Below are 24,443 nucleotides of genomic sequence, written 5' to 3'. Positions count from 1 at the left end.
TATATATATATATATATATATATATATATATATATATATATATATATATATTGATTACATCAAGGCATAAAATAAAATTTATATACCATTTAATCGGCACAGAAATTTCAATAGTATTTAAATTATATTTTTAATGTAAAATTTAATATTAATTTCAACTCTATTAGTATATATAGTTGTTACAGATATATCAAAAGTAAAGCTTGTCTACTAGTAATTTTATGAACCTAAAAAAAGAAAAGAAAAGAAACTGTCATACATATATAGTGAACAAAAAAAATTAAATTCTCAATATATTTTTGAGAAATCCATTTATATAAAAGAAGGAACGAAACAAATTTTAATCGATCACACACCAATATGATTTGACAATTGTTAAACAAAAATAATTTTGTCATTAAAAATGAAAAAACTTAGTTTGATGTTAATTTATAAATGACAATATTCTATATAAATTTTTCTAAAGGAATATCTTAACAAAATCACTTTATTGTATAATTTACGAATCAGTTTTAAGAAAAACTATCATCTAAGAATCTATCTTTTGCATCTCACCAAACACACTTAGAAGAGTTTTAAGTGATAATAAATAGTCACGTGCTCATAATTTTCGTGAAGGGCAAAGGATGAACTTAACGAAAAGAAATTATACTTTAGAATTATTTGCGTGCTTACATTACGTTCAATAACATGATTTTTTTTTTTTTGTTACATTCTCGTATATGTTAGAACACTTTTGACGTTTCTCACGAATTCAAAGAAAAATATAGATACAAAGGTAACCTAAAAAAAGCCCTACCTAATAATTTCCAACCTCATATTTATGTCCGGTAAACAACTTTGTATTACAAATTTTCATATACTAATTAATATTCTGTTAATTATCCACGTGGAATTTAAAGACATGAATGGTCAATTAATATAGATATTTTTTCAACAAATTTAATATTTTGAGATCACAGTATATATTTTGAAACTATAGATAGAAGACAGAGCTGCACGTGTCCTTTATATATAAACAATTGTGAGAAAGCATTAAACAATGTCCCATGAAAATTTGGTGAGTATATAAAGAGAAAGTTGGTATTGCAGATAGCGATTGTGGATTAATTTTGAATATTATTATGGTTATAATTACATTATTATTGATGGTGTTGGTAGGTGGGTCCTAATCCTCTCTCTTATAAATATATAAAAATATATAAGACTTTAGAAAAATAATTCTAAAGTCTTTAAAAACTTATTAGTGACCGACCATGTCATACTTCAACTCAGCTCAGATTCAAATTGCTATTTTAATTGAAAAGGAAAAGTTTAAATGAATTGAGTGTGTTAGAGGTTCACCAAACACAGGATAGTCCTTTAGCTTTATAAAATTGCTCACCATAACCATTTTTCTTGTTAATTAATATTGTGATTGAAATTTGTATTTTTACAAGTTTAGTACATTAGCAGAAAATGAAACTCGGAATGAATTTTCTTTGGAAAATCTATCGTTATTCATATTAAATACTTGGGTTTGGAAGACCAGTATACAATACCATCATGTATTCATGATCTACAACTCTTAAAAGTCATTCTCGAACGGAGAATATTACATACCCGAGACGCAATAAACATACGGTATTTTTGACAAAACGAAAAGAAAAGAAATAACTAATGTTATAAATGAGATAAGAAAGAACAAAGAAAAAAAACTAAAATAAAAAAATGTTATTTGTATAGTTTATTGTAATAAATGTCATCATTTATTTTTTTTGTCTTAAATTTACATTTATAAATTTTGGAATGAGATTGAGATTAGCTACTTTTCACTTGATAATAATCACAACTAAGTCTAATTGTCTCAAAAGGTGACCACTCAGTCTTTAATGTCTTGTTTAATTAAATGAATTTGGAGAAGAATGATTTAATAAATTTGAAAGAATTTGAAGGTAAATTTTGTTGTTGTTTATTTGAGTGAATTTGGAGGTAAAAGTAAGGGTGAATTTAGAAGTATAATTTGTGAGAATTAATGTAGAACTTGATTTATGTGACAAATTAAAACAATTTACTTTCAAATCCACTCTCACCTCTAAATCCACTCAAGTAAACAAAAAAAAAATTAATTTTTCAATTATCTCAAATTCATTCAATCATTCTTCTCCAAATTCATTCAAGTGAATAAAACTTAAATTATTATAATTCAGTTTTGAAATAGTAATTATGATTATTGTCATGATATATCTAACTTTTTGAACCGTCCAGTTTAGTGTTAACCGACTATTATAAAATACATTATTTAAATTAATATAAAAAGTAGCGAAAATTTTCTAGTTTATTTAAATAAAAGAAAGAGAATGAACAGAAAATAAATACAAGATGTAATCATATTAACTAAATAAAATTATTTTCTCTTTCAATTGTGTAAATTTTTCAAGTATATAATTAATGTAATTCCATCATCCATTATTGTCTGGTTTTCAATTTGTAGTGTTTCATGGTGAAATCAGAACTGCTGAAAAAATAAATGAAAAAATGTATTAGTTAATTAAGAAGAAGAAACTAGCTAAGCTGCGGTGTCATGTTGGATGGTCACCAAACTTGAAGCGAATGAACATAAAGGCTTCCATGTTTCCAATTCCTTCACAAAACCATTCTCCAATCTTTATCATAATATTGGCATTATTATTTTACTATTTTCTCCCACATTCTGCCATTTTTTGTTCCTCACCCACTCAGCAAACAATGATTTTAAAATTATACCAACATTACTTCATTTATTATTTACTATGTTTTAAAACTAATCATCTTCTATCTTTTACAAAAACTTTGCATGTATTAAGGATACAGAATGCAAACAATAATTAACACATTTTTCTTTTAATTCTGAACACAGTAAAAAAAGGCTTTATTGTTAAAGTAGACTACTGTGGTTGGATGTGGTAATAATTGAAATAATCATTTAAAACGGCAAATATTTTAAGTAAATTAAAATATTAAAAGAAACATAGAAGAGTTTTAGCATAACCTTTATTCATTGGAAAAGGCAAAATCTTAATTATTGATTAATTAATAGCAGTCGTCTTTCTTCTCGCATAATACTAGAACTCCACCTGCATTATATTATTCCAAAATAAGCTCACTATAACTGTAAACAATTAAATTATATATTCATGATTAATTCTAATTTAATTAGTTTTTATAACTACAAATTTATTAAAAAGGAAAATTTAAGATAATTATTTTATTGGGATACAATAAAAAACAGTTCTATAAAATGAAAAAGTATATATATAATTGGAAAGAAAAAATGTTAAAAAAATATAGTAAACTGCTATTCTAAACATATACTATATTTTCTTTTACAAATTTCAACTGTTATTCTAAACATATAATTGAAACTATTAATTTCTTTTTGTCCAAAAACAGCTGAAATTTTTTAAAATAGCATCCTTTTTGTTTTAACTAGAAACAGCTGATTTTTTTTTTTTTTTATAAGTCATCTTTTTCAAACACATTCTAAAAGTAAAAAGTTGTATTTAAGCTGGTATGGAGATACGAGAATATTGATTTTAATAATCAATTTTCTTATTAAAATTATGGTAAAATAAATTAATAATATTTTTCGGTAACTGTTAGTCAATGTTCTTAACGCTCTTAATTCAATAAATGCTATTGCTGTATTTTTGTTATTCTTAATATCCTTTCGAAAAAACTTATTTTCAATTTATTGATTGAAAGGATAAATTAAAACTAACATAGCAAAAATTAAGTCATTAAGTTTTATCATGTAATAGTTATAGAAAGGTTAATAACATATTTATTGTGAAGTAATATTAAAAAAAAAATATCAACTAAAAAGGGAATTTACTAAATATATGAATACGTATTTATACAATTCATTGCTAAAAATATTTCAAAATACAACTAATATAGTATTATTCAACCTGTTTATTAAAAATATTTGAAAGACGAGTAATTGTTTTTTTCTTGATATTATTCAATGTTATAACAGTTACATGGTGACATTACTGTATAAAAGTTAATTTCTAATAAATCCAAAAACATGAAATATGGTAATGAATAAATTCTAATAATTATAGATTATTTACAAAGCATTGAAAGAAAAATATTCTAACATAAATTGGAGTTATTTACAGATTTACGAGAAAATTATTTATTTAAAAAAATAATTTGTTAAATAAATTAAACCAAACGCTGCATATTCAGTCTAGTTTAAAAAAATGTTTTTGAGAAAAAAAGAAAGAATAAATGAGTAAGTATTATTATTATTCTTAGATAATTTAATGAACAGGAACTTCATGTGAAAGGATTATTCTAACTTGATTAGAGTGGTGTCCCTAACAACTAAAGAATGCTGTCCTCCTGTGGGTTCCCCGTCTTCTTCAGTCCTTCAAACCACACGATTCCCTTTCCTAACCTACCCAATACAATATTTAATGTTATTATTTTTTTATTATTATCAATTAAATACTTTACATTTAATTATAATGCTAACTATTATTATTTATAAGATTCAACCCTATATATATCTTTTAATTATAGAATAAAATTACCACAAATAATAAGCTCACATATGTTAATTTACCCCTCCCTATGCATATTTCCATTATAAGATGCGTTGAATTAAACCTTAAAAAGGAATGAAATTAAAAGAGTTATTATTTATTTATTATTATCGAATCTTTCTAAGAAATAATTTTATTAGTTGCAATGAGAGTAAAGAGTAATTATTTAAATTACTCTTAAAATAATAATAATAATAATTGCAGAAACTACTAAAAGGAAGAAGAAGAAGAAAAGAAGATTGGTGTGAGTGAGGGGTGTTTCAATATTTTTTGACCTTCTCCGACTCTGCAGTAGCAGGCAGCAGCATTACATTACTTTAAATCCAATTATTTATACTCACAGCCACCATGCCTCCTTTCCATTTCTCCATCTTTTAAAAATTCTCTCTCACCCCACAAGCAAAGCACCATTAACCTTTTTCGCTTCAATTTTTTTATTTTTCATTGCTTCCTCTTTTTTCTTTCTCTCTTTATCTTTCTCTCTACCCCATTTTGCTTTTCTGGGTTTCTGTGCTTGTTGTTGGGATCTATTTCATAATGGGTTTATCCCAAGGCCCCTGCACTGATTCCAGGGACCTTTCCAATGACCAAACCTCTTCCCCCTTAGTTGTAGATCACTACTGTGACTACAACAAGCTCAAATTCAGAACCTTGCTCAGAAAAATGATCTGGGAATTCGGTCTTGCCTGTGTGGCCAACCCTTCCCGGCGCCGGAGGGGCTCCGAGAGGGGACTCAGCGATGGCAAGAAGACGAATTTGGAACACAACAAGGCGTGGTTGCTCGCGGAGTCTGGTGGGTGTGGAGCAGAATTGTCCAATGCTGACCCTCAATCGGTTCACTCCTCTTTCAGGTTCAGTTTCTGTTCTCAGGTTGAGTTGGAGTCCCTCAACATGAGTTCTTCCAGTGCTGCGACCGTTTTGATGGTTAATTTGGACAATGGGGTGAGTGAATCTCGCGCCAAGGAAATCAAATGGAGGAGAATGGAGTCCTTGGAGAAGAGCATATCCCCTGTGGCTCACTCCTTGATCAGGTTCTGCTATGGTGAAATTCTCTCTGCTACTAGGAATTTCTCCAAGGGTAAGTTATTTTTTTCTTCCTCTTATTTTGGTTAATAAACACTTTAGTCCTGGTAAAAAGTACTAAATTTTGGTTTTAATTTCTGTATGTTTTTCAAAATACCTAAATTATGGAGGAGAAAGTGTTAATGTTTTAGAACTAAAGTTTGAGTAGTATAAAAAAAAATATAGCGAAGAAACTATTCATCTTAAAAGTCAAGACTAAAGTTGAAATTGGGGAATTTTTTCATGTATTAAAGACATTATTAACCTTTTTTTTTTTTTATATATGCTTTGGATGTTTTTTATTGTTCTTTTATGAAAGTTGATTGGTTTGTGTGAGATCATGATTTGTTTCTATGTTATGGTGTATGTAGGGAGGGTGTTGGGGAGAGGGGCATTAAGCTGTGTTTTTAGGGGTAGAGTTGGCCTTTTGAGGACTGCTGTGGCAATCAAACGGTTGGACAAGGAAGACAAGGAATCTGCCAAGGCCTTCTGCAGAGAGTTGATGATTGCTAGTTCTCTTCACAGTTCAAATGTCGTTCCCCTTGTGGGTTTTTGTATTGATCCCGAGGAGGGTCTGTTTTTGGTGTACAAGTATGTCTCAGGGGGCAGTCTGGAGCGCCACTTGCATGGTATTAATTTCTCAGAATTTACCTGCTCTTTCTTTTGTGAGGTTTTGAATTGGGGAATTTCACTGATTCTGGCATGTCTTTTTTGCAGGAAGGAAGAAGGGTAGTTCACCTCTTCCTTGGTCTGTGAGGTACAAAGTTGCAATTGGGATTGCTGAAGCTGTGGCTTATCTGCATAGTGGGACTGAAAGGTGTGTTGTGCACAGAGATATTAAGCCCTCAAACATTCTGCTTTCTTCAAGGAAGACTCCCAAGGTGGGACATTTTCTCGTGAATCAATCGTAGACCTGTGGTTATGTAATGTAAAATCTGTCTCGCATGGAGCTCATGCAAGTCATTCTGATTGTTTTTGTTAAATTGTAGCTATGTGATTTCGGATTAGCTACATGGACTTCTGCACCTTCAGTTCCTTTCCTTTGCAAAACCGTCAAAGGAACATTTGGGTACAAACTTCAGCCTTTTATCTTGATTCTTCAAAAATATTATTCGTGTGTATAATTTCTTTTCATGTTGAGATTAGCTGAAAATAAATCTTCTATGCCTCTGCTTTCCCTACAGATATTTGGCTCCTGAGTATTTCCAACATGGGAAAGTATCGGATAAGACTGATGTATATGCTTTTGGAGTGGTTTTACTGGAACTCATTACTGGCCGGAAGCCAATTGAGGCAAGAAGACCTTCAGGAGAAGAAAACTTGGTGTTATGGGTGAGTTGAGTTATTGCATTAATTCTTGCGAAGTTGCCTTCTTTTTTTATGATATCATGATGGTGGAATTTATTCCTCTTGTGTGTGTACATATGATTGCTAGTAGCAAAAATCTTCTTTAGCTTAATCTACTGCATCTTTTTGTACATCAAAGCAATAAATCAATAACACCAATTTCACCTTAGTTCATTGGTTCTAGGTGACAGAACATTATGTACCTAATGTGTACTCCTATACAAAACAAAATTTAATTGAACATTGTTTATTTTATCTGCTTCTGTAATCAAACTTACTTGACGTTGATTTAAACTGTAAAACATGACAGCTAGATTTGTAATGCATCTTAATAGCTTAGATATAGACTTTAATAAGTATCTTCTTCTTGGTGGATGAATGGAATTAGGGAGTTTATTCATTTACATTGAAGTATCCACGGTGAATTATGTTTTCTTTTATAGTAGAAAGGTTCCACGAAAGTTTCACATTTATGACCGCATTTGTGCGAGTAATTACGTCACTGCATTTAAGTTAAGAACAGTAATATGGAATTGATATGGTCTTGTTAACCCATGTCCAATCCAAAATTCATTTGCAGGCCAAACCTTTTCTACAGAAAGGGAAAGGTGCCATTGAGGAGTTGCTTGATCCTCAACTCAAGTGCAGTCTAAGATTCTCAAATCAAATGGGTAGAATGATTGAAGCAGCAGCTGCCTGTGTCACTAATGAAGAATCTCGGAGGCCTGGCATACGTGAGATTATTGCAATACTGAAGGGTGAAGAAGAGCCTCTTTTGTCCAGAAAAAAGAAATCCAGTTTTCTTGGAAATGGATGCGTGATTGATTGTTATTCTCAGTTACAACAAACAAATAATGAGATGAAAAGTCACTTGGCTTTAGCTATGCTAGGAGTTGCAGAGTTTGAGGATGATGACTATCTCTATGGTCGATAAAACATATGTTGACAACTCTTCAATAACCTTTTACTTTTTGTTATGATTGTGACTAAGAGTGCTAAAGATTAGATGTGAGCGAGTTAAAATTGTAAATAGAAATAGGAGCTTAGATGAAGATTGTGTGTAGATACCTTCCCTTTCCCTTTCCCTTTTCACAAAGGGTAACCTAATAGATTTTCATTCATGTTTGTGAATCATGTTCAATTCATGTTGGGAAATTTATGACTTTTAATTTCATTTAAAGCTTTCTTTCTCATAAATATGTTTTTGTATCATTTCGTTGCAGGTGTTTGGTTATTGAGGTTCTTGAACATATTTCAGTTATTAGTAAAGCTAGAAGATATTCAACTGACATATGATCTCTAACATAGTTACTAGCAAAATTGGTTACATTTATATGATAGTGAAGAGAAAGGTTTTCTGTGGAGTTTCCATTTTGAGAAGACCCTATTCTACTTCTGCCCCACCTAATTCATAATGCCCCTCAACAAGTAAAAGAATAAAGGACACACAGGGAATACATTAAGAATAGACGACGATGAACACTCAATGTATAAATTAAAGATACTTTTTAATCAATAAATTTAGTTTTAGCATATGGTTTATTTTATTTATATATATATAGCTCTGTACATTTATTTATCTTTTATTCAAGTTCATGAGTTATGTCAAAAAAAAAAAAATGTTTCTGCGTCTGGTTTCAACCTTAAGGATTAAGATTTTGATTTACATAACTTCTGGTGTATCTTATTGAGAATAGAGCATCTCAACTGCCTCTAACTTAATGTCAATGACCTTCCCTTATAATAATGAACATGCGAAAAACAATCACGTTAAGTTTATACCAAGACATGACTATACAACAAAAGCATTAGGCCATACGACTCCATGAACTAACCCCCAAAGAGGTTAACATCAAGAACCTACCATTGTTACATCGTATATAAAAATGATGAACACACATTGACAATGATTGTGATGTAAATATTGTTGAATGGGGAAAACTTAGAAAATCTTGGCTACATCCCTGATTAGACCACGGTTGGCTCGTGCAAAATCTGTGAACTCTTGATGAGAAATGAAGCCATCACCATCTGTGTCAATTTCATCCATCATCCGTTGAACTTCATCTGGGGTAACAGATCCGAGTGCTTTAAGGGCTTCACCAAGCTCTTGTGAAGAGATTTGCCCATCACCATTGGAATCAAAATGCTTGAAAATTCGTTCCCTATCAGCTACATCTTGTGGATCATCTTCGGCCATTGTTGAATGTTTGTATTGTACGTAAAAGAATGAGTTTCTTCTGGTTTTGGTGTTACACTTAAAACGGAGATTGAGGTTAAAGGCCTAAGAGTTTGGCTTTTAAACAATCTGGATAAGATTATACCATCTTTAGTTGATGGGGTTTACTTATTATTGACAGTTAAGGCCTAATTAACAAAGATAACACAATTCACAATTTGTTTACCAAACTTGGCCAAAATCATTTTTTTTTTTTAAATATGAATGGAAGTACATGATCTTTTATAGAATGGTTGAAAATGTTTTGCTAAATTTGGTCACTTTGTCAAATGACATGTCACACAGTCCTACATGCATGGTCCCTCTTCAGGGATTTGCTTTATCCTGTGTCCCCAAAGTAACAAACCATAATTAGCAAAAGAAGAATAGGTTTTCAAACCTTGGATTGGCGGTTATATCCAACATTGTAAAATTTCTTTATTGACCTTCGTTTATGTAGATTCCTCCAAAATTTCTTCCAAACAAGGAGATGAAATATGGGATTGTTTAAAATCGTATCTATCTTATTTGAGAAACACAATAGAGAACTAATCATTAACCATTATTACGTACTACTTGCATGCATTATACATGATAAATTGACAGGGTAGGGGAAATAAAAAAGAAAACAAAATTGTCATATTAAAATGCCTGTACTATGCAATTTGTGATATCGTTTTCTCACTTTCATATAAAAACTTTAAAATAATTTCTCTTAAATATGAATCTCTTCCAAAATAATATACCTTGAACGTGATTTTTTAACCACAAGTATTCATGGTGACCTTTCATTTGCATCACGGTTCTACAACAGAACAACTTTTCTAAAACATACTTATATGAGATGATCACTGAAAAATAATCGATAATACTAATTGTTAGATTAAACTTTTATTGTTATGTTAAAAGTTATTTTTCATAATTAAAAAACAATTTATTTTTTTACTTCACGTAATAACGTAAGCATTATTATTACTTGATTATATGTGGAGGAGCTTCTCCTTTATTTTATTTATGTATTTTCTCTTCTCATTATTTATGTTGTAATTTTATGTTATATAACTTTAGAGATAGGTATTTGGGTTTGGGTTGGTGAGCCCTCTAATTTCTCTTTGCACCTTGTCGTTTACCTTTTGAAATGTGAAAATATTTCTTCATTGAGTTCTGGAAATGATTTAGCCATTTTGCTAGAAGACAAGGGATCAATAGATAACTTTGAATCGAAAACACCTTAATGTAATTGGTTTACAAATTTCCTTTATATAGGTATTCAACTTTCTTATTTTGATTTAATGTGTCAAATTCATAAATGAATTTTAAAAGAAAAAACTCTGAATGAAATTGTCAAAATTTTGTCATTAGAAGATGAGATTCGAGAACGATAGCATCTGTTTCAACCAACAGAAGACACAACGAAATTTGGGATAAATTTTTCCATTATATTAAAATAAAATTTAATTTTTATTTTATTGAAAATTTCAATAAAAAAATATATTTTAACCACTATAAATTTTATTAAAAAAAGAAAATTTGAAGACTAAAAGATTATCTCAAACTTCTTCTAATATTATGTATTTTTTGTTAGTGTTATGCATTTTTCTTTGTACCTTTATAAAAGGATTATTGCATATAAAAACAACAAATGCAAAAATGATCGAGCTAATATACAAACATCATAATAATATATACAAAATCATAATATAACAATTCACTTAAACCTTAATTATAGAGTCATGGTATCTTACAATATCATACAAATAGACTAATTATTTTATACAAATATACAAAATATGTCATTAGTGCAATTTATACAAACACGCGTCAATAGTTTAATAGTCGATTTGTAACACTAGTAAGCAGCTTACCATTAAAGCAACCACCATTTCTACTTCCCTCATGTCTTAAAGAAAGGAATCGATGGCAGTGGCGTGGAGGACACTGGTGGAGCGAAAGGAGCACGGTGGTGCGGACATGAGAAAGAGCTTCTCGATGTTTTTTAAAATGGTGGCTTTTAATTGCTTATGGTGTTATGGTTCTTCTTTATCTTATTCTTTATCTTATTCTTGATTCGCAATTGATATACTCATATATATTATATGCATGTATCTCAAAATCATACTTTAAACTTTTATTTATAATAATTTAGTATGAATTTTTATCTTTTTTTTATGATCTAAATCAGGACTCAATAATATCTTAATTGATATTAATAAATTAATTCATTATTTTATTGTTAACAATGAGGATTCTGTAAGTAGTCAATTATAGTGTTGGGTGAAAATAATGAACCATGAAGATGTCTTGAAGATCGACCCAGATTCATAAGTCAAAAACGAATAACTCAAAGAAACTCATTCTATAATAGTGGTTCAAAAGAGTTCTCTTTAGAGTGATCAGTTGAGAAAAATTCTACCTAGAAAGCTTGATGTAGAATAGTCCATCAAAGGACAAAATGATCAGCTACAGAAGTTCAAACCATAAATTGAAGTAGATTGGGTAAAAGGTTTGCTGATAATTTGAGCTGAATATGCGACAAAATGAAAAGTGTAATTATTGTACAGCTATTTGTGATAATGTTGTCGTCGCCATAGAAACAGGGATGCCAGTGTTGTCAAAGCATCCATCCACCTTAAACCCCTTCCACTTCAACGACAACTGCAAGCAAATAAGACATGTTTCAAAACACTGTTATCAAAACAACCTCAATTCATGCTACAATTAACAAAACAACAGCAACAACTCCCCGTTGTCTTCAATAATATTTAGTTCTCTACAACATCTCCATATGACGGATTTTAATCTTTATCACCAATTATGGAAATTTTATTTGGAAAGAAAAACCAACTTTATAATGGATAGTGTTTGTTAACCATCAAAGTGGATAGATGTACCACCCAAAAATAATTACACTGAATTTTAAAATTCACTACCTAAATTAAACTAAACTAAACTAAACTAAACACAGTGGCACTTTATTTTACCTTTGTCTTCTTTTACAAAGAAAAAAAGAAATGTTGTTCATATTTGGTAAAAGTTGTTTCTTCCTTTGAAGAAAGACCATTAATTAGTTGGCGCCAAATGAATAAACATTTCATGAGTAAGGTCACTTTTATCACATATGATGGCATGTGATGTGTGAGTATGTGGACCATATCCTTCTCTTCTCTTCTCTTCTATTCTATCTCTACTTCACTATGTCACCATGTGACCACGCATCATCACCGTCAATATGTCCTGTTCTATAATTTCAGCATAAGTAATTAATTAAAAATAAGTACGTTTGTAAATTATTAGAAACAATTTTGTAGGCAGAAATTCTACAAAACATGATAAGGACATGATATATTGATTCTCGTGCACTCCACGAGGAGATGCCACGCGTTCCAACTTCTTGTGGTTAATAAAACCTTCCTTCCTTCGCTTTCAATTAACTAACTACCTCACCGCTTCTGCAACACTCAACAATACCGCGTTTGGCTCACACCTCACACAACACTTCCTTTCTTTCACAACTTCTTAACGCGTTTGCCTCACTCATCCAATCTCATAACCGCGCTTTCTATAAAGCGCGAGTCAGTCACCGCAACCAGCTGGAGCGGAACTCACCCAACCCCAAACTCTTCAGTTTTCTGGTTTTCGTTTTCTCTCTCTCTCTCTCTCGGTGTCGCCATGGACGACGAGGTGCGCAAGATCTTCAACAAGTTCGACAAGAACGGCGACGGGAAGATCTCGTGCGCGGAGCTGAGGGAGTTGATGGCGGCGCTGGGATCGAAAACCACCACGGAGGAGGTGCGACGCATGATGGCGGAGCTCGACCGCAACGGCGACGGCTACATTGATTTGAAGGAGTTCGGGGAGTTCCACTCCGGCGGAGGCGGCGGCGACGGAAGGGAGCTCCGGGAGGCCTTCGAGCTGTACGATCTGGACAAGAACGGACTGATCTCGGCGAAGGAGCTGCACTCCGTGATGCGGAGGCTGGGGGAGAAGTGCTCCCTCAGTGACTGCCGGAGAATGATCGGAAACGTGGATGCCGACGGCGACGGCAGCGTGAATTTCGAAGAGTTCAAGAAGATGATGACGCGCTCGTAGTTTAGTAAGTCATTTATGTAAGTAAATGAATGACATGCATTTTACAATTATTCTGTTTATTGCAAATGTAGCGTGATTTAATTAAGATGTGGAATTAATGGAAAAAAAAAATTCCTTTTACTGTTTACTACTTACTATAAACAGATTTTACTCTCACAATCCAACAACAGTTTTAATAATTTTTCTAAAGGATAGATAGGGACTTATTGATCAAAAATTTCTGAAAATATAATCCATGTGTCACTTGAATATTCTAAAATGAGTTCCACTCAAACTAATATATGTCTGTCTATTAAAGTGAAAACATATATATCAGTAAACAATTAAGTTGAAGAATAAAAATAACTATTAACATATATAAGTTACTGCATCAAAGCTAAATTAACGCCTAAATTATATATTCAATAACTTTTTCAATTTAACACTTTTGTGAACTTCTTTGTGAGGAATACTTCTATAAACTTAGATGACACTCAAATGGAACTAAACTACAGTTTTCAAGACTAAAATAATAGTTTAGTTTACCTACATTATACAGGAACGATCCAAAATCAAATCTTTGTTTAAAATTTTACAATAGTACAACGATCCAATTATATTGCCTATGGAAGAAAAATACTATAGTAAGTCTGGTTAGCCTAAAATAATCGGACACTTAATTAAAAACACAACAAACATTCTAGTATATTTACCACAATATATGTTTTCAATGGGAGTTAATAGTATATAGGTAATAGATGATGATTCTTCAATCCAGCTAAAATCAATACAGATGCTAAAATTTTATTTTCATTTTAAGAGATTTATTATTTAATAACTTTCTTTAATGTTATATTTTAATTCGATTATTACTTTTTAATAAATAAAAAACAATTTACTTATTTAATAAAATAAATAATTAAATTATTTTTCTTTATATATGTTCAATATAGTGAAAATTATGTGATTAATTTTCTTTTGTGTTGAATATACATACAGGATCTTCTATTTATAATAGAAGAAATATGGGTTTAGCCTAAAATACAAGTAAGAAATAATAACAAATAAACTAAAGATAAAAGATAAATATAAAATAAAGATAATCATCAAGCTAATGCATACAAATCGTATGTGTCAAGCTTGTTATTAATATAATTCATGAAGACTCAGTGAAAATATCTACTTGCAATGGTCACAAAAGAATGGTCAAAAGAGACAACAACGGAAGAAGCCACGGATAAAAACAAAAGAGAAACCATAAAAAAATCCAAAATTCTTCAATCAAGGCACCTCAAAAAAGGAAAAGAGCAACCTAAATGCTTTGAATAGCTTCCTGAGAGGAGACGAGACGTCGATGATGAACTTGAAAGAGGAAAACGAGCGACCTCGATGTTATGAATTGCTATTAGACATGCCACCATGCACGAAGAAAAAAGGAACAGATCAAAAGGAGTTGAGAACGCATAGAAGCTCAGATGAAGGCATCGTTGATGACACAGTGGTCGTCTGACCGAGACGATTAAAACCATGTGATCGTCGGTCAAAACTTGAACTCTGATAGTGACAATGGTAGACGATGGCACTACTGGCAACGGTAAATGGCACCGTCGCCGAAACGACGAGTGTAGTAGTAAAGACAACAAAAATTTGTTTTCTTAAAAGAACTTTAGGCTCTAGATACCATGTTGAATATAGTGAAAACTATATATGTGATTAATCTTCCTTGTGTTAAATATACACATAGGATCATCTATTTATAATAAAATAAATATGAACTTAACACAAAATATAAATAAGAAATGATAACAAACTAACTAAATGTAAAAGATAATATAAAATAAAGATAATATATCTAATAATTTCAAACTAATTAAACATTTTTTTAAAGTAACTATCATTTTTTTAACCTGATTTTTATAAAATTATATATTTTCTAAATTGTATTATTTTAAGGTTTTTTAATATTACTGTTTTAAAATTACGTATATTTTTATAATTATATTATTTTAATGTTATTAAAATTAAAAACTAGTATATCTAATACAATTTTATGTTCCCAATTCAAGCTCAAGATTATTATTAAATTAGACTAATATAAGTTAATTCAGTTGTTTGAAAATAATACGTGCTAAAAATAAAACATAAAAAATAGCTTCCATAAACTAATTAAAATTGTTCTAGATAAGATTTTTAAAGCAATTATTGTCAAAATATTATCACGCTATACAGTATAATCTATAATCGAATGATTATAAAAAAATATTTATATTATTAATATTTTTTAAGTTAATAAAAAAAATGAAATACACATGACAATTTCGACAAGCCATCTGGAGATGAGATTTTCAAGCAAAAAGTTGATATATTTTAGAAAGTAATCATGTAATAAAAAAAATATATCAATTTTTAATGTACACCTAGCAAAAAGTAAAAGTGATAAATTTATACATTATATAATATGATAAAGAGAGATAACAAAAATAAAATTGTACATAAAATTAAGATGCAATTTTATATGAATAGCACCCAATTAATTGTGTTATCTTGTGTCCATGGGATCTTCAATAACCTCATCGTTCTCATTTTTCAGTGTAGCAGTTTCTTCGTCACCCTTGGTGATTTCTTCCTGCTTCATATTGCGAGGTGGCGGCAATGTTCTTGTCACCAGCTCTACTATTTCGGCCACCTCTTCATCTATTGGAAAACGCTTCTCACAACTCTCTATGATCTGTGTAATCAAAGTGAACAAACTGCTTAATTACAGTTTCGTAGGGTTACCTATTGAAATACACTAAATATCTTAAACCACATTATCAGAGTCCTAAATCCAAGTCCTACTCGAGATTCAGAATTAGAGATAACAATACTGTCGTGGCAGAAAATTATTATCAAGCATAACACAGTCCTTTAATTTTTTGGCTTAAAAATTATGACCAGTAGAAAATGGCAGACTTGCAATCCTGATGATTCCAACCTGCTCACTCCTTATGCAAACACAATTAATCAGGAATTTAAATATCCAAAAGCAAATTTGACCAAAATATGATAATCAGCTACAGGGTTAAAACGGTTTAGTCCTTCAAAAATGTTGGATTTTGATTTTAATCTCTACAAAATAAATTGAACATTTTTTGTCTTTCATGTATTTTTAACCATTAACATTAAACCCTCTCCCCGAGTAAATTTTTCTTAAGGAAGGAGTAATTTTTAAACAAAAATAATAATAGGTATAGCTACACTGACTATATTCTATAAATGTAAAAATATTTTATACCGTCATCTAAATAGAAATTATAGTGTATAATAAGTTAAAATGTATAATAATATACTCCATCATCCCCTTAAATGAGCAAAGTTTGTGGTAAGTAAAAGTTCACTAAGGTAGCAAAACAGAGAGATTTAAAAACTTAAACGATTAAATCTTGTAGATTTGGTCCATCAGGATTAGCCCATGAACATTAACTGGTGTATTCAAACCAAAGGCGACCAGTGCATCATGCAGCCTTATCCTCATAAATGGAGAATAGAGAGTATGTTTCTAATATTTGAACCTATGACTTCAATAGCTCACAAGGCAGCCCCTCACTTATCAATATGGTTCACCTTCTAAAACTCATTGACAGGCATTTATAAGTCTAATTGTCTCCCGCTTACAGGACTCCCTAGAAAAGAAATTCGGGAATTCATAACAAAATACAAATGGTGAACAAATCATTCAAAATTCTATGGCTTATTACACCTAAGATGTGAATTAAGGATCAACTAAATACTCTTTCTTTTTTATCATTCTGTGCTATTAACCATGCAGGGACATGTCTCCAAAGTGGCTGACCTTCCGAATAACAGTTTTCTTAGAAACTATATTTTGATACTATCAGAGCAGATTAGATATGACAAGAAAAAATAGGAATAATAATGCTATAATACCTGTTAATTGTCAGAATTGTTTGTTGCTTATATGCTAGAGTTGACAAGTTACATCACAGCTTAAAAGTTAAAACTCAACACTTCATACCTCATATTTCAAAGCTGAAGGCAAATAACAGAAACACATTGCAGAGCTAATAACTTCTAACTATGTGGTTTAAAATAAGTGGAAAAATTAAAATTTTAATACTTACAGGGAATAATTCAACATCTTCAGTTGGCCTAGTGTTTAATATGTTCAGAACCTCGGCTTTTGCTAGGTCATGCCGTTTAATACTAGTCAAAAACTCGTTGATGCTCTCTCTTGTTTGATTAGAGGCAGGAGTGTCAACCAAATAATCATAAACCTGCTAGATGTGCAGGAGATTCATCTACCAATAGAACTTAAAAAATATTGGCATCTATTAGAAAAAAGCAAACCTAACCTTGTATTCAGACTGCGCTACTTTGGCAATAACCCTTGTTGGATCCTTGGAAGCTCCTTTGGCTCGTAAGAAATCAAGGACCTCAAAATTTGTGAGTGCACCAGCATTGGCCTCTAAGCTATAAAAAAGTTAATAAACATCACCCATATGCCAATAGATAAGAGAAAGGTTCAATTAGAAATAGTGTATTAATTCGAAAACAAAAACACTGGAGGAACCATACATCTTCATTTGTAAGACACTAGAGAGAGATAGAGAAGGAAGTAACAAAAAGGGAGTTTCTCCTTTGCTTCTGCAATAAAGCAACAAATAAAAACAAAATTAAATAATTGAATTATCAAAAATTACATCTTAATACAATTTTAACTTAGGGCAAAATTTGGGTGGGGTGGGCATTAGAAGCAACAAAATTGAGTTAGTGTAGTTTCTCCTACTAAAGAAATAGCAATGTTCAAATATTGAACCAATGCAGAATCTCAAATAATTTCTTGCCAGCAAAAAACTTTGTTACTGGTTTTATAAACAAGGTGTTTAGTTACAATGAGTTTTGGCCAAGTATAACTGGATAAGTATTTAGCAAGTAATGGAAGATCATTACTTTAAATGGTACAAGTGAACAGAAATGTGAATCAAAAATAGTGCCAGTAAAACAGGCAACAAAGACAGAAAACTAAGTAGAGGCAAGGAAAGAAATAGATATATATACTGTCACGGACCAACTTACCCTAAAGTTGAACCCATTAGATTAGGAGTGGATTCAAACATATTTTTATATATGTTCTTATATTTAAGATGCATAGGCCTGCCCTATCATGCTCTGAAATTCTCTGTAACTTATGCAATTTGAATGAGTATTGCCAAATTTCTTTTCATTTACTCTTCTAGTTGTTTGGTAGTTATTCTTACATCAATTTGCCAATGTTGAAATTCTAGACAAAGTTTATGTTAGATACTGGATCCAAATTATAAAGCAACAAATGACTTAATCAAACTTACCTTGAGTGGTGGAACAGAAAAAAATTATTCCTTTATTTTGACAAAGGAACCTTAATATTATTATTGTGGACTGGCTAGCTGAGTATATAATAAAATGAGTGAAAGTAGTTTAAACTATTTGTTTAATTACATATATAGAATTAGCAATCTTCTTCCCATGCAGAAGGCAAGAGGGGAAAAAAAGATTAAAAGCAAAATCAAAATAACAGTGGGTAATGAACTGTTGGGTCAGTAACAAGTGGGTCACACATCACACAATAAATTTAAAAATCCTAATAAAATGTAGTGTGAAAGATCAACTACGTCTCACTTAGAACACTCTCATTATATAAGTAACTAGCAGTGAGCAAATGCTTGGTATATATGAAGGGAAAGCGAACAATCGTACGAGTTTAAGTTTCTATAAACAAACTTGATTTTGATGTAAAGTGAGTAGAATTAGAACCGTATGGCGATTTTGCAACCAAGTTGACGAGTTCGAAGAGAATAATTTATAAAACCTAAAATTACAGTGCTTTGATGTGCGAGTGAAGAAAACTCACTTATTAGAACATTAAGATTTCACTCTTCTTCTGCCCCGCACTGGTCAGTTCCTTCTTCAAAACTGTACGCTGTTGAGTCAGAGACCGGTCTCCGCCGTGTTCTAGGTTAAGTAGAGAAAGGGAGACAGACCACAGTTTTATTCTAAGTGGTGGGTGGGTCAGATTTTAATTGATTTTAAGCTTGATTATTAGGTTTTAAGTGAGCATCAATTTAGAAGCTTTTAATCAGGTCCTTAATTAATTATTTTGGTCTATACTTTTAATAAATTTATATTTTTTAATTGAAATTTTATTCTTAATTTTTTTTTATTAATTATATAATATGATTACGGACTAAATAGCTTGGTATACCTCAAATTGTCACCTACTTAAATTATAAACAATTCTTCTTATTCCAAAGTTATATATCGATTTCAAAATTTACTCAATTACCTCAACATACCATATCAGCTATATCCCTTGTAAATGCATTCACTACCAAGATTATGAGCTTAACAATATGAATTTAAATAACTTTTACTCTTCAAAATTAATTATGATGCAGTACAATTACACAAACACTAATCAAACAATTATAAAATTAAAGCAAAATAAAGAAAAAATTTTGAATATAATTTTAAGAATTAAAAATATATTTGTCCCTCAATATTAATACAAAATTAGAATTTGTCCTATAAAATTCATCCATATATTAACTTATACATACAATTTCATATATATATATATATATATATATATATATATATATATATATATATATATATATATTTTTTTTTTTTTTTTCTAATTTCTTTTTCTTTTACATTGTTTTTCTTCATCTTCGTCACTACCTCCATACTCACAACCATCTTCATTTGTGGATTCTCAACATGCAACAAATACTTAAAATGTGTAATAAACTTTTCGATATTCTAGGATTAAATATTTCATCTATTGGACAATTAGTATAAAAAAGTTTATTTTTCAATAATCCTGATGAATTAAGTATGCATCTTTTCAGTGATATAGGGACATATGATTTCAACTTTATTTTGAGAGATTTAACAAGATGAATTATATCATATAAACCATTTATTATGGCTAATCAATAAAAGATGATAAATTTAGGAGTTTTGTTTCCTTTATCCTATCATTTTCTTCTTACATCATATCATATTATTTAATTCCTATCATGTTATTTAGTTTTATTTGAAACTTGAGTGGGAAGGAGACTTGAAGTGTGAAGCTAGTTGGTTGTGTGATGTTAGGTCCATGACAGACCAACGGCCCAAAATAGTGTAATGCATAGAAGCCCAATTTAAATAACAAAACTACATTATGAGTGGATAATAGTATCTCAAAATTATTGAAGAAATGAATCCTCACTCATTGCATTTGAGTGTGTGGGACCAATAATAATGTTTTTCTTCCCCGCATGTCTTGGCATCAACTTGGTCATTTGAAAAAGGACATTGAGAGAACAAATTTAAGGTAGACACACTCAAGGACCCACTGCACACAATTTCGCTTCACATTGCTACTCTCCACACATTACAAACCATCCAATCCAACCAATTAATTGTCCTCACTTCTTTGGATAATACCAATTTTTCATTATAAATTCTAAACTCCATTGTATTTATATACACAAAAGATTAATTAATCATTTGTGTAACATCTAATCAAATTAGTTTCCAATTAAGTTAAAGATGGCATTTAAGTTGAACAAAGGAATTGTCATTTTTTTTTTGTGTGTGCTTGGAAACATGAAATGTGAGGAGCAACCAATTTGTTTTGATTAATGATGACTGGTTTGACAGAAAATGCGGAAAATGTGTGGTACGCCAAAATTGTCTGTCCAATGTTTAGTCTGAAGATGCTTCCATGCCTGTTAAGTGGACGGAAGGAGGAAGCTCCTTCCGCAGACATTTCAACACGCATCCACAACTGAAGTCAAACTTTTTGTATCTCTTTTCACCTCCTTTTTTATTGTAAAAATATATACCTTTCTTTAATATATATAAAAAAATACTCTTCGTATTACTACATTATATATATATATATATATATATATATATATATATATATATTTTTAACTACATAGTTCACAATCTACATGGAATTTTTTTTCATATAAGTCACAATTCAATAATTAATTAAAGACTTGGTTCTTCATAATTTTTTTGAATATTTTTAATAAATTTGTATTAACTTTCTTGATGTATTAAGTTGTTAAAAAATAACTAAGTTATTATTATTCAATAATTTTTTAGTTGGATAACATGCTATTAGTTTGTCTATCCTCTTGTTTATTTACCCGAATGTTAAGATATTTGGAGTTATGTAATTTAATATGATGATATTATATATAATATAAAAGCATGATGATTTTTATTATTCTCATGAATAACATAAAAACTGTCGTGTCACTATTGATGTAAATATTATGATTATCTAACATGAAGACTTTTATAAAAGACCATTAAAAAGTCACTCGTTACTTTAGTTTAATAAGAAAAATGATAAATAAGAAATATAATAAGATAAAACTAATAGAAAAATTAAATAATAAAAACTTAATTGAAAATATAAAAACTTTAAATACTCAGAGAAAATAAAAAGGTTAATAAAAATTTGATTAAAATACTTAAATTTATTAAAATCTTATAAACTAATTAAATTTTAATTAAAACATCGATTATTCTCTTACATTTATTAAAAAATAAAGTATATTATATTTTAATAAAATTATATTATAATTTTATTTTTAAATATATACGTAAAATTCTCAAGTAAAAAAATATTAGTGATAATTGACATTACTATATTTTTATTATATTTAATTTTGATTTTTAGTGTTTTTATTATTATCTTTTTAAATAATCAAGACTTTATTAAAAGTTTTATGAAAAGATATGTATTTAATTTTTTAAATAATTAAAATTTTATTAGATAATTTTAAAAAATATAAATATTAAATTTTATTTGTGGAATATTTTGTAGATAAGTGAAAATGTTTTAAAATTAAATAATATAAAGAGAATTGTCATTTAGTTATTAAAGTACATTTTTCATATCCAATCAGTTTAGCCTAATTCGTTTAATAAGTGTGTGTTGAGAAATTAGTTATTTAAACATGTTTTCACAAGAGTTTCATAATTTTTCAGGTTTTGATTATTAGAAATTGTCTAGGTTGTTGGAGATAGATTATTTGGCCGGTTGGGAAACTTTCTCTTCTCATTAAGTTTTTTATCATGAAAACCTAAATTTTTCTGTCAAAATTAGATGTAACAAATTGATTTTGTAAGGTTGATACATATGTTTTCTAATTCAATTAGTATTTGATTTGTATGTTTCATGTTTGTTGTGATTTGGACACGCATGGTTTGAATGTAATTATTGAGTTGTTGGAAAATGTCTCTTAACCTATAATTGAAATTAAGTGACTACTAAAAATTGTATATAGGAATAGAATTTTTTTTTCATTAATAATTTTAAAACTATTGAATTTAATACATAAATTTTCATTTATTGATAATTTAAGAGATTGAACTTTGATGAATTATTATAGGTCTAAAGTCTATAATAACAGAATTTAGGTATACTTGTAAGTTGATTTTAACATAAAATTAGAATTGAGGTAATTTATAAATGTATAAGAATGAAGTAAATGAAATTAAATTTAACATTAGTAAATATTTTATATTAAATTTATGTCACACACCAACTGTTTGAAAAAAAAAATTACATTAAATATTAATTGAATATGAATTGTGAGATTCTCAAATATTATATAAATTATTAAAAAAATTATATATGAACTTTTTATTTATGATTTAGTACATTTTCAAATATTATAAAAAATATTATTTCTATATAAGTTTTCAATAAGTCAAGTGTAATATCCCGATTTCCACTTATGACATAAATTAAGAAGGGATTCACACTAAAATTCTTCAACCATTAAAAATATCAAATGTATATAAATATTAAGTAGAAAAATTGAGTGAATACCCTCTCCAATATTATTATATATTTAAAAAATTAAAACAAAAACTAAAAACTTAAATAACTAAAAAAATACAATTAATTGTATAATTAGGCAAATAATATCACATATTTTTCTCTCTATTACTAGCGATCGATAGAGTTGAATAAATAACGTGATTGATAAATATAAATAAATAAGCATATGCAGATATCATCATTTATTCAAATATTCAAATACTAACTATCTATTTAATTATTGTTATATGTTTGAATATTTAAAGTGGAGATAGATAATGTATAATATTAAATATTAAAATTTTGGGGTCAAACTCTCCAAACACATTAATTTCGTTCCGTCCTTGACAACCTAAGAACAGAAGAGTCAAAGAAGTGCACTAGGGAGAGTTTGAAGTTGAAAATTCAATACCCAACTTGTCAGGCACGAATTACAAAAAGTGGAAAAAATTAATATAAAAAATATAATTGAATTAATATGATTATTTTATTATTTAAAACTCAAAAGTTTTTTTTTTTTTTAATTAAGTGAAAACACGAAATCAAACCTGTGTATAAACCCACGTATAAATAGGTCACGATCTAATTTACTTTTTCCAACTTTTTATACACATGATATTTTTAAAGCTTTATTTTACGTGGGAGTTGTGATTAATTCCTAGTAAATTAATGCATAAACTTTTAAATTATAACATTGATACAAACTATATATCATTATAAATAATGCTTAATATATCTCGAGTTACATGTGCAATTCCTTCTTCACCAGATATATTTTTATTTTAGAAGATATATTGTATAATTTTTATGTTCATTTCAAATTCCAGTATTTTACATTATTTTCAATTTTATGCTATTGAATATATGTCACGTGATGATACTAAATTTAATACACATGACACAATCCTACTAAACATAATGATATCTAAACAATATTTTTTGACAATTTCTAAATATCATTTATGTATTATTCTGTAATTGGTTTATATGGCATTTATGATTATTATAATTGATTATAAAGTTATTTTGAACCCATCACAGAATGACACATAAATGATATTCAAATATCATAAAAAAAATTATTGTCTAAGTATCATCATCCTTACTTAAAAGATAAAATACTTCACCGTGTGAACTAATTTTAAGTTTTCACAAATTAGAAATTAACATGTATAAATATATTGTTATCTTTAAAAATATACCAACAACAATTTTTAATGAATTATGATAATTCTTTTATTTAGAAGACGTAATTACCTACCTAAGTTATAGAATTAAGAATAATAATTATTATAGTTGTCAA

The 24,443-nt window shown here is 29.2% G+C and overlaps 4 protein-coding genes across 7 annotated transcripts; 2 read left to right on the top strand and 2 right to left on the bottom strand.

Annotated features, from left to right (window-relative positions):
• The first annotated feature begins 4,812 nt into the window (after positions 1–4,812).
• On the top strand, positions 4,813–8,177 carry LOC106756759 (probable serine/threonine-protein kinase PBL7). The gene is made up of 6 exons (XM_014639323.2): positions 4,813–5,649; positions 6,005–6,262; positions 6,351–6,514; positions 6,623–6,702; positions 6,818–6,965; positions 7,561–8,177. The coding sequence occupies exons 1-6, from the start codon at positions 5,109–5,111 to the stop codon at positions 7,912–7,914; spliced, it is 1,545 nt and encodes a 514-aa protein (XP_014494809.1). The 5' UTR covers positions 4,813–5,108; the 3' UTR covers positions 7,915–8,177.
• Positions 8,178–8,903: 726 nt separating this feature from the next.
• On the bottom strand, positions 8,904–9,243 carry LOC106757538 (polcalcin Che a 3). The gene has a single exon (XM_014640208.2). It carries the CDS (start codon positions 9,178–9,180, stop codon positions 8,923–8,925), a length of 258 nt encoding a protein of 85 aa, XP_014495694.1. The 5' UTR covers positions 9,181–9,243; the 3' UTR covers positions 8,904–8,922.
• A 3,383-nt stretch (positions 9,244–12,626) lies between these two features.
• LOC106757942 (calcium-binding protein CML24) lies at positions 12,627–20,970 on the top strand. 3 transcript variants are annotated; one of them, XM_014640804.2, is made up of 2 exons: positions 12,627–13,291; positions 20,956–20,970. In XM_014640804.2, exon 1 carries the CDS (start codon positions 12,868–12,870, stop codon positions 13,285–13,287), a length of 420 nt encoding a protein of 139 aa, XP_014496290.1. In that variant the 5' UTR covers positions 12,627–12,867; the 3' UTR covers positions 13,288–13,291; positions 20,956–20,970. The 3 variants fall into 3 exon arrangements, with proteins under 3 accessions (XP_014496290.1, XP_014496288.1, XP_014496289.1); XM_014640802.2 differs by lacking the exon at positions 20,956–20,970 and adding an exon at positions 15,857–16,084 and having other exon boundaries at positions 12,627–13,304; XM_014640803.2 differs by lacking the exon at positions 20,956–20,970 and adding an exon at positions 15,857–16,084 and having other exon boundaries at positions 12,628–13,291.
• LOC106757941 (DNA-directed RNA polymerase III subunit RPC9-like) lies at positions 15,691–19,321 on the bottom strand. Of its 2 annotated transcripts, none has more exons than XM_022779393.1 (5): positions 19,157–19,321; positions 17,842–17,910; positions 17,619–17,736; positions 17,388–17,543; positions 15,691–15,994 (listed from the first exon to the last, which is right to left on the bottom strand). In XM_022779393.1, the coding sequence occupies exons 2-5, from the start codon at positions 17,847–17,849 to the stop codon at positions 15,806–15,808; spliced, it is 471 nt and encodes a 156-aa protein (XP_022635114.1). In that variant the 5' UTR covers positions 17,850–17,910; positions 19,157–19,321; the 3' UTR covers positions 15,691–15,805. The 2 variants fall into 2 exon arrangements, with proteins under 2 accessions (XP_022635114.1, XP_014496287.1); XM_014640801.2 differs by having other exon boundaries at positions 17,388–17,540; positions 19,157–19,318.
• Positions 20,971–24,443: the final 3,473 nt, after the last annotated feature.

The sequence above is a fragment of the Vigna radiata genome, chromosome 3 (genome assembly GCF_000741045.1).
Source record: "Vigna radiata var. radiata cultivar VC1973A chromosome 3, Vradiata_ver6, whole genome shotgun sequence".
NCBI lineage: Eukaryota > Viridiplantae > Streptophyta > Magnoliopsida > Fabales > Fabaceae > Vigna > Vigna radiata.
Note: the sequence above shows the minus strand (reverse complement) of the source record. Positions and strands in the feature narration are given on the sequence as shown.

Bases quoted from the DNA above. Each gene is read 5' to 3' on its own strand.
- LOC106756759 (XM_014639323.2), top strand. From the start codon at position 5,109: ATGGGTTTATCCCAAGGCCCCTGCACTGATTCCAGGGACCTTTCCAAT. The intron at 5,650-6,004 runs GTAAGTTATTTT...TGGTGTATGTAG, and splicing joins TACTAGGAATTTCTCCAAGG to GGAGGGTGTTGGGGAGAGGG. The intron at 6,703-6,817 runs GTACAAACTTCA...CTTTCCCTACAG, and splicing joins ACCGTCAAAGGAACATTTGG to ATATTTGGCTCCTGAGTATT.
- LOC106757538 (XM_014640208.2), bottom strand. From the start codon at position 9,180: ATGGCCGAAGATGATCCACAAGATGTAGCTGATAGGGAACGAATTTTC.
- LOC106757942 (XM_014640804.2), top strand. From the start codon at position 12,868: ATGGACGACGAGGTGCGCAAGATCTTCAACAAGTTCGACAAGAACGGC.
- LOC106757941 (XM_022779393.1), bottom strand. The intron at 17,544-17,618 runs GTTAGGTTTGCT...CTGCACATCTAG, and splicing joins TAGCGCAGTCTGAATACAAG to CAGGTTTATGATTATTTGGT. The intron at 15,995-17,387 runs GTAAGTATTAAA...TTGATTACACAG, and splicing joins AAGATGTTGAATTATTCCCT to ATCATAGAGAGTTGTGAGAA.